Source organism: Gymnoscopelus braueri, assembly GCF_963280865.1.
Source record: "Gymnoscopelus braueri genome assembly, chromosome: 11".
Taxonomy (NCBI): Eukaryota; Metazoa; Chordata; class Actinopteri; order Myctophiformes; family Myctophidae; genus Gymnoscopelus; species Gymnoscopelus braueri.
In genome coordinates this window covers 6,838,899-6,849,458 of record NC_137613.1, presented here as the reverse complement: position 1 = coordinate 6,849,458, position 10,560 = coordinate 6,838,899, and the positions used below count along the sequence as shown (strand labels likewise).

General features: G+C 39.5%; 1 protein-coding gene and 1 long non-coding RNA gene across 5 annotated transcripts in view; both read right to left on the bottom strand.

Moving 5' to 3' along the window:
- Nucleotides 1-1,455: 1,455 nt before the first annotated feature.
- On the bottom strand, nt 1,456-4,407 carry LOC308095753. Its single transcript, XR_013934071.1, has 3 exons — nt 4,376-4,407; nt 1,725-1,799; nt 1,456-1,538 (listed from the first exon to the last, which is right to left on the bottom strand). It is a non-coding gene; the product is annotated as an uncharacterized lncRNA (long non-coding RNA).
- A 2,020-nt stretch (nt 4,408-6,427) lies between these two features.
- The window catches only part of LOC308095332 (uncharacterized protein), a 46,974-nt gene continuing 42,841 nt past the window's right edge, over nt 6,428-10,560 (bottom strand). For all 4 annotated transcript variants that reach the window (XM_080442354.1, XM_080442353.1, XM_080442356.1 and 1 more), the window contains 4 exons: nt 9,125-9,184; nt 8,329-8,459; nt 7,751-7,919; nt 6,428-7,154 (listed from right to left, as the gene is read on the bottom strand). In XM_080442354.1, the coding sequence (XP_080298480.1) occupies nt 6,865-7,154; nt 7,751-7,919; nt 8,329-8,459; nt 9,125-9,184 (650 nt within the window). In that variant the 3' untranslated portion in view covers nt 6,428-6,864. The remainder of the gene's footprint in view (nt 7,155-7,750; nt 7,920-8,328; nt 8,460-9,124; nt 9,185-10,560) is intronic.

Here is a 10,560-nt window from a genome sequence, read left to right as displayed (position 1 = left end):
CCTCACTTCAAAAACATGTTTTTTTGAAGTGACACACCTATTTATAGGATTTTATTTCGTCATGCGTCCCTCTAGCCAATCAAAAGCATTGGTGTCAACATATTGTCACGTGTCACGTGGAGCTTGACCAATGTTAGCTTGGCTAGGAGGGAGGTGAACACACAGCGGGACGAAGCGAAAACATACTCTCCGCCGGAGGCGTAATAGTAATAGTAGTAATAGTACTAATAGTAATAGTAATAATAATAATCCACACTCCTTGGTGGTATTTGTTACTGTATATCTGCATACACAGTGAAATGAGGTATCTGCATTTAACCATCCTCAGTGAGGAGCATTGGGGAGCTACGGGGACAGCGCCTCTGGGAGCAGTTAGGGGTTAAGCGTCTTGCTCAGGAACACATTGCTGAGGCCTGGAATCAAACCTGGGACCTCTGGCTTCCTATAGGCTGGGCTCTTTAACCATTCAGCTATGGCCGCCCCATTACGTTGAATATAGGCCTGTCTGATGCCTGGACTCAGACTGACTGCACTCCATAATGATGGAATTTACTGAAAATGGAAAATAGAGCCCTGCATGTAACTGTGTAGAAGTACGTGCCTGCATGCACGTACAGCTGGACAATTTGGCTCCATTGAGACATACCAACCAGTCAAATGGGATAAAACATGCACCCAGATGCAGGGTTTAAATCTGCTACTAGTGACAGGCCGGCTAGGGAGGATCGACAGGATCTAAGGACTTTCTAGGAACTAGACAGGATGGCTTACAACAACCTATGACCCTTAGCTCCATATCTCTGTGAGGCCCTCTGCTCCCTACTTCACTGCTAGTGCAGACAACCAATTATTTCAGTGTTCAGATTGTTGTATTAAAGTATAACTATGTTTATTGTTACTTATATTATTATGTGTCTTTTAGTAACATGGAGTTCTGACAATAGACTTTTTATGCCTTGCTGGCTGCTCGCTCAGTCAAGGCCACCTTTTCATTCACTTTGGGGAATTGATAAGAGAATCACTCCCGTTCCTCTATTCCCTCCTCCCTCAAAATTCCTTTGGGAGGGGCGAGAACTCTCTCATATGTATGTGTGTGTGTGTGTGTGTGTGTGTGTGTGTGTGTGTGTGTGTGTGTGTGTGTGTGTGTGTGTGTGTGTGTGTGTGTCTGTGCAAAATGTGTACATGTTAACTTGATCGAGGCAGGAGCCAACATCTGCTATTTTTGAAAAATCTTGAAAATGTGTGCATATCTTTGAATATATATATATATATATATATATATATATATATATATATATATATAATTGCTGCTATTATCAGTGAGTCAGTGACTATTGTCACCCTCCCCGCCCGGCTTCCCTCCCCCGAACACGGGACACATTGTGTTGGTATGGTGACTCCACAAAGCCGGATGCAGCGCGGTGGATTCCATCCTCCGCCGGTGGTGAGCAGACACTTTAGCACTGCGCCACCAGAGTGAACCCTTTATCAAATGTATAAGAGAGGGCCTTACCTTTCTGAAATACTTTCCCCTTGTTCTGTGGGTAGAGAACAGCAGACAGGTTCAGTAATGACTAGTGAAAAAGCTCACAACACGTCACATCTTTCAGATCTGCTATTTTCACTACTTCTTTTTTTATAGTTTTTTTTTTCATGTATTAAAAAAATTATAATAATACCAAAAAATATATCTCTCTCCCCGCCCGGGGAGGGTGATTACATACCTTTCTATGTTTCTTAGTCTTCAGATGTTCGTGGAAGAAATTTGGATTGGGGTGATTCCAGTCCTCAAGGCAAATCTGACAGGAAACAAACAATGCTCTATATCAGCTATACAGGAACAGGAAACAAACAATGCTCTATATCAGCTTTACAGGAATTGAATAATAGTCAGGGATCCAGTCACCCAGAATGTGATAGAACCTGACATGCTACACTTCTTCATTGTGTTTTTATATTGCATGTGTCTTTTAGTAACATGGAGTTCTGACAATAGACTGTTTATTTATGCCTTGCTGGCTGCTCGCTCAGTCAAGGCCATCTTTTGACTCACTTTGGGGAATTGATAAGATTATCACTCCTGTGCCTCTATTCCCTCCTCCCTTAAAGGGCAAGACCACTTTGGTAGAGGTTTGGGTTGTGTAGTTACCTTACCATGATGTAACTCCAAAGGTGGGCAAGAAATAAAAAATAATTGCGCCATTGATTAGAAATTGATAATTCAAAATATGCTCCCCATTGACTTACATTGTATGGTAAAACAGCTCTCAAAGTCACTATTTTAGCACGTAAACGAACGCAAACAAAGTTGATTCAGACAATATAGAACATCACCAAACCCAGTACTGTTTTTTTTTTAAATAGATATGTCAACTTCCTGTTGATTTTGCCATTTTTAATAAGCAGAAAACCTGGACTGGATCCGCGGATCCGGATCCAGATCTTCAAATAGTAAAATCAACAGGAAGTTGACATTTTTATTAAAAAAACAAACAGTACTGGGTTTGGTGATGTTCTATATTGTCTGAATCAGCTTAGTTTGTGTTCATTTATGTGCTAAAAGAGTGACTTTGAGAGCTGTTTTACCATACAATGTAAGTCAATGAGGAGCATATTTTTGAATTATCAATTTCTAATCAATGGAGCAATTATTTTTTATTTCTTGCCCACCTTTGGAGTTACATCATGGCAAGGTAACTACACAACCCAAACCTCTACCAAAGTGGTCTTACCCTTTAAGATTCCTTTGGGAGGGGCGAGAGCTCTCTCATATGTGTGTGTGTGTGTGTGTGTGTGTGTGTGTGTGTGTGTGTGTGAGTGTGTGTGCAAAATGTGTTCATGTTAACTTGATGGAGGCAGGAGCCAACATCAACTGTCACGATTATGACATTTTACGTGACGATTAATTGTCCCACAAATATTTGCGATTATTAACGATTGAATTGTGTTTTTGTCGTTGAACACTGGAACACATTATGAATAAAAATTACATTTCTTTTAGGCTTTGAAGTTGCACAGGGAAGACATGACAAATGACCTAGTAATTATACAAAGAAATGACTGACAAATGTAATAGGTTTATACTTTATAAAAACATGAATAGTGGAAATAGCAGATCTACAAGCTCACAACGCATTGCATGACGTTGTAGTGTTAATAAAACATAGCCACATCACTATGAGCTTGTAGATCTGCTATTTTAGAAAAATCTTGTTTTGTGCTAATCTTTGATCTTTTTTTTAATCTCAAATCGTTGCTTCTGGATCCAAATGTTGTACTTTTACTCCACTACAATCATTAGAAAACTTTAGTTACTAGTTACTTTGTAGATTATTATTACAATACATACATTAACCACTTCAGCCCCATATACATTTTGGCCATTTGAAAATAGCAGATCTACAAGCTCACAATGCAACGCATTGTGAGCTTGTAGATCTGCTATTTTCCAAAGATTTGTATCCGTTTTATACATTTGTAAACTTGTGAAATGGGACATTCTGCATAATGATCACTTTCTACTTTTGGTACTTTTGACTATCATATCATGACAGTCATGGCGCTACTTGTCCCTGATTCTAGAAATTTCTCCATTTACAACCCGTACATCTACATAAATGTTCAAATTTCAATATAAAGTGCTGACCCCACGGCCATGGATGTAACAAGTTAAAAAGGGATGGTGTAAGTACCCGTATCTTCCGTATTGTTCAATAAAAAGCATTTTAATCCCATCGGCAGCCGTATTTTCATAGAGTTATAGTGTATCAGAGTGCAATACACATCCAAACCGATAGGGTCGCGTAGTTAAAAGATATTGAGACAATTCTGAAAAAATGGCCACCGATCGGTTTAAAATGCTTTTTATTGAACAATACGGAAGATACGGGTACTTAGACCCAGGCGTTTCAACTTGTTACATCCATGGCCGTGGGGTCAGGACTTTATATTTGAAATCTGAACGTTTATGTAGATGTACGGGTTGTAAATGGAGAAATTTCAAAAAACAGGAACAAGTTGCGCCATGACGGTTGACAGACGAGGGTCATCATGGCTAGTACTTTTTAAGTACATTTTGATGCCAATACTTTTGTACTTTTTACTTCCGGACTTTTACTTGTAATAGAGTATTTCTACTAAATTGCAGTACTGATACTTTTACTTTAAGTAAATCATTTTGAGTACCTTTTCCACCACTGCACTGGAGGAAGGAAAGTGACAACAACCCTGTAGTTAAAGAGTGTTTCATAGTTCATATCTGACAGTGTTAGTTAGTGTTATAACCTATAACACTAACTAACTAACACTGTCTTTAACTATAGTTAAAGACACTGTTAGTTAGTTAATGTTAGTTAAAGTGTTTTATAGTTCCTACCTGACAGTGTAGTCCTGGAGGATGAAACATGCTGAAACACCACACTTATAAACTGTTTATATGGGTTTATATATCAAACTAAATCACTGATCAGTGCTTTAGTTTAGAGCTGCTGATCAGACAGAGAGTTAAAAACATCCTGTGGTTCTTCTTCTACTACTTCAGCTTTTTCCTTCTTGTTTTGGTGTTGTAGCCACAGGTTGTACAGTTAAAGAAGCACAATGCTGCCCCCTACAGGAAAACTGTGGAACTCTTTGGAAAACAGACCTGTAGAGTGGAGAAGGTGGGGGGTCCTTGAGTAGGTTCCAGGGGGTCCCCAGCAAAATGATTGATAGTTAGGAACCAAATGGACCCTTGTATGTCTGTAACTCCCTCAGAGAGTGTACAAATGGAACCAAATGGACCCTTAAAGGGATACTTCACTTTCACATAAAATAAACATTTAAAAAATATATTAAAAATAAATGAAAAAAGTAATGGAAAAATCACGGCCCCCTCACGCATTAGAGTGTCCTACTAATGTGTGAGGGGGCCTTTATTTTGCCATAACTTCTTTCATTTTTTTTAAATATTTTTTTTTAATGTTTATTTTATGTGAAAGTGAAGTATCCCTTTAAGGGTCTGTAACTCTCAGAGAGTGTGTATGGGTCCATTGGTTCCATACGGGTCCATTGGTTCCATTTGTACACTCTCTGAGAGGTAAATTAACACAGAGGATTTTACTGTGTGAACTGGGGTCACAGAAATAATAATGGCATCAAATGTTCTATTGCATATCATAGTGGGGGTCCTTGAAATGAAAAAAGAAAAAATAATAATATGAGTTTAGAATCACTGCTTTAGAGCCACGCTGTAAAAATATTCTCTTATGGGGGTCCCTCAGGTATATCTTCTTAAAATGGGGGTCCGTGACCTAATTATGTATCATAATTCCTTGACATTAAAGAGTTTGAGTTCTGCTCTAAATAACGGCTGCCTCTCGCATTTATATAATTATAGGTTTATTATACATGAGAACAGAACATGCTGTTTGCTCTGTAAATACATTTCTACACTCACACAGTCTGTCTGGATGTTTAGCTACTGTATGATGACATTAATGTTCATTTTGACAGCAAATGCTTTTAGTCATAGTCTTTTGAATTCAATTCCATTTAGTTTTAGACATATTTTAGTCATCTGAAATGTTTTAGCTTTAGTCAAGTATTAGTTGACTAAATACCATTAGTTGACTCAAATGTATTTTGGCGTGCCTTGATGGCATCATAATGCCTGATTTATCCTTTGCTTGTTAGCTGTACGCCAAAAATAGCCTATCTAAGCTTGTAGATCTGCTATTTTCAGAGCGCGACACCCACTCGCAACAAAGGCCTAGTGAATGCAATTCAGCCTGGTTGCTAAAAGTTGCACGTTGAGCAACTGTATGTTTCCCTCTTTACTCTGCATCTTCCTCCTCTGGACAGATTGGGACTTTATGGCCTGTCAGTGTCAGGACTACTGTTGGGTGTCGTCTCAACCTCCTTGGTGTTAAGAGTGAAGCCACGATTCTGCTCTCATCCACTGATGGCCTTCCTGAGAAGCATAGTCCAGGACTATGATGAAGAGGAAGGGGGCCAAGGGTGTGTTCCCTTGCAGGACCCCAGCCAGGAAAACCCTGAATATTAAAGCCCTGAATATTCACCTTTCAGGAGGACAGAGGGGGAGGTAGTACCACTTCTCCCTTAGACGACCAAATGGACCCTTGTATATCTGTAACTCTCAGAGAGTGTACAAATGGAACCAAATGGACCCTTGTATGTCTGTAACTCTCAGAGAGTGTACAAATGGAACCAAATGGACCCTTGTATGTCTGTATTTGAGAATGTTTGAAGTCATTTTCAACATACAAACATTCCTCGTTATGATGTTAGTATATCTGCATGGACCTACTTATAAATTAAGTCCTGAGTGAATGTAACACATAGAAGAGCATCTGTCTCATAATTTGACAAAAAATACACATCGTTAGCTTGTTGAATACAAAGTTTTATTTATAAATAATGAAAATCCGATATACATGATACATGATTCATTGAACAGCGTATAGTTTTCAGTGGACAGTAGCCATTGTGACATTATCATTACACATTTCTAATCACATACTGTAGGGTGAGATCATTCACCTGAATGGCCTTATTTTAAGTATTAAAACATTATGGCTGTTCTGTTTCCTTTGTAGGCATACTATGAAAAGCATCTAGTACTTTTACTTTTGATACTTGAGTACATTTAATGTGAGCTACTTTAAGTCTTTGACTCACGTAATTTTCTTATGGGTGACTTTTACCGGAGTCTCTTTCAAGTAAGATATCTGCACAAGTATGGTTTTCAGGTACTTTACCACTGGTATATGGTCTTGATATACCACTGGCAAATGGTAATTATTAAGCCATGGAAAAAGGTATTTACTTATTTATATTGAGTTATTTCCACACCCTCTCTTACATGCTCTACTTGAATGTAATCAAGTATTCAGGATAAGCCACATCGTCTTTGAAGATGACAAACATTTTCGGGCTTAGCAGGTCGTCCACGACACTGTCATACAGTCTTGGAGTGTTGTCCCAAATCATCTTGACTGGCGCCTCGATCATGCCCTCCTGCCCCAGAGTGTAGTCTCCAGTCAAGACACTACAGAGGAACATGTATCTCTGCCCCAGATCATCCGGCTTGGAAAATCTGTCTTGGGCGGAATATTCTGCTCTCATGGCAAAGTAGGTGCCGTCGCCATATTCTGCATCTGAAAACAGACAGAGGCAAAATGTTGGAGCAATTTAGCTACCTATAAAGAAAACATCACAGACAGACAGACAGACAGACAGACAGACACACAGAGAGATTCTGTGCATCTATAGATAATAGACATTTTTGATGGATATAAAAGCACTTAAATGTGCTAAATATTCATCTGCAAGGCCGCAAAAAAGTTGTTTTGGAATACTATGACAGCATTTGTGTCATGAAATGAAATTACATTAATTACTTTAGATGCAATTTTTGTAGCCTATGACTGTGACTAAGTTAATAATGATTATAAAAGAAATGCTTGCTTAGAAATCGTCTTCACAAAAAACTGAAACACTTTGTAATTATAGCAGAGGCTGAGATACATGAGAGCAGGGTGAACAAAACGATGGCAACAAAAGGTGCGCTTGCACGTATAACAACTGATCTGAAGTTACATTTTGCACAAACCTGACCGTGACATAAAATTGGTTTGACACCCCTGATCTCATGTAATACTTAAGGATTACATTCATAAACCTACGGAGAACAAGCACTTCTCAGATTAAATAATGCCCTCAAATGTTGTGTCAAGGTACTTGTATATCTCACCATTCTTCCCAGCATAGCCTCGATTGAAGCCTCGATCGCTAATGGCTTGAACAGCGTCTTTGCAGGTGCCATGGAAGAGCAATTTCTCATTGTCCGGGCGAAAATTTGTTATGTTCTCCTTATTGATTTTGAAGGCCTTCCTCAAATGTGGGTTATCAATCCGCTCAATCTGTGGGAGAATAAAAACCTGTGTTTATATTTAAATTTTAATGATTGTTTACTTAAAAGGGATATTTCACTTTCAGACATGTTTGTAACTTCAAACTCCATTTTAACCATGACATATTCATTGAAAACACCCGTCCTTGGTTCTAGTGACTGATATTGTCCTTCTAATGCGTGAGGGGGCCGTCTCCAATTTTCTTTTTCATTTCTTTTTCATATATTTTTTAAATATTTATTTTATTTGAAAGTATCCCTTTAATTTCTTACCTCTGAAGTGAATTAAGTGTGTTATAATAACATTAAGCAGACTATACAACCATCACATTAAAAAACAGTTACAAATATAAATTATTTAACTTATTTTTTACTGTTTTATTTTTTTTAACTACTGTAAATAAATACTCATTGACTACCTTAATAACCATTTTGTTGCATGAGTCCTTGAACTTTCTCAGGACTTCCTTGTACTCTAGGCTTGATTCCTCGATGAGGACGGTCTGGGATGTTTTTTCTGCCATGGCATCCCAGTCCCTATTGTCAGCATCTGAGTCCAATCAGACATGGGTCATTTAGTATTTGCAAACAACTCATCTAGTTTCAATCAACTAAGGTAGGAGGCGATGCGATTTGCCACAGCAGGACATTTCATACAGGGTTAAGCTGTCAATAACAGAAACGTAGACAGCACATTTACTTTGGAACAGTTTCCTGTCATTGTCTGAGCTTCCTGGCACACACTGCATTGTACCTTGTGGCAAACCACACTGACATGATACTCCAAGCCCATTATAACAAACTCTAAGAACAAACCATTGTACCATTTCACCTAGATCTGGTTTTGATTCCAAGTCTGGCTTAAGATTAGTCTTGCGTAGCCAAACGATCAGAGATCTCCACCTATTGATAGGTCTGGTGACATCTAAATCACTGAATGGGCAAAAACTGTCAATTCCGAAAACAAAAAACAGCATCACAGATCCAATGCAACGACTTTAGGACTGTCCTTCATATGGGATGGTACTGTATCAGGATTGGTTTTCAAAGCAGCCTACATTTGTTACTGCTGTTTTACCCCTGCATCCATTCCAAGCCCATTCATTGAATTTAGATTCACAGATGTATCAGAATAGGTAGAGATCTCTGATCGTCTGGCTATGCAAGACTAGCTAAATATATTATTATTATAAAAAGTCTTGCAGGTAAACTTACCTGCGAGTGCAAGGTTGCCAGCATCAGCAATGCCCATTTGACGTAACGCTTGAAGTAACTCTACAAAGGAGAAATGATCAGAGATAATAATTTCTCTCTGACGTCTGTTCGTCTGGCTACGCAATATTAGCTAAACATATTATTATTATTATTGTAAGGTGACATATAAAGGGATTGTCCATGGACTGTGAAGAGAATAGTGTGTTTTGAAAATTTGAGAATGATGTTGGTGATCACTGATATGTTTTATTGCAAACTATCCAAAAACAACTGATTAAGTGCCCCCATTTCCATTTACTTATTTTTGTCTTAAAGGCTACTCATTTCTATAGGGCTTGTCCGGTGTGTCTTCGTTTGACTTACGTTGGAGTGTTGGATCAATGAAAGATTACAAATTAAATGGCTGCCAAGTAAGGTCAACCTACGGCGTTTCTGTCCAATTGGTTGGCACCTGGTCAAGGTTCACCAATGTTGAACCTGATGCAAATGTGTCGGACTTCACATGCTTCAGCGCCATCAACGCACCCACAACAGGAAGCTCCGCCTGTTTGCTCCCATATGGAAGTGAACGGGAAGCTGATGCTTCAGACTATGTGTAATCTCTCAAGACAGATTCTGCTAACAGCACATCGGTCAGCACCACTGCCCTGAACATGTAATGTTGTTGTTTTAGGATTAAACACAGAAGCACCCGGGAGGAAGTGGACTAAGAAAGGGGAGGAGCCAAACCGAGTTCCTGTTTCTACACAAAAAAAGGTGGTGGTGCCCCCAGAGGTTAAAACAAAGGGAAAAAAACAATCAAGTCAACCAATAGGGAGTTGTAGTTTTCTTTCAGAGAACCAACAATGTAAGTCAGACGAACTACACACCAGAAAACTAACACTCATGCTGGCACTGCCCACCACCTGCAAGACATTATGGGACATTGACGCATCTGAAGTCTTAGCTTGCATTGGCAACAACGAGTACGAAGCTCCAGCCGCCCCAGCCCGTAGGAGTATGTGAAATGACCAGTATCACCCTCCTGGCCCGGCTTCCCTCCCCCGAACACGGGCCAATTATGTTCGTGTAGACGCCCGACAAAGTCGGATGCACCACGGTGGATTCGAACCCACAACCTACGTGGTGGTGGGCAGGGACTTTACCACTGCACCACCGAGCGCCAGTAGGCAGGTTTCTGAACTGTCCACAGCCCTTCTCTGAGACACAGAGTGAGTAGACAAAAATGGTACCATATTATAATGATCATTAGTGAGGACCAATTATATGAAGAAGATAGGTTGAAAATGGGTGATGTAGGCCCGGCCCACTGGCGTAGCGGTCCGGGCACCTAGGTCGCAGGTTCAAGTCCTGATCCCGACGGCCTTTGATGCGTGTCACTCCCCATATCTCTCTCTCCCCATTTCCTGTCAGCCTACTGTCCTATCAATAAAAAG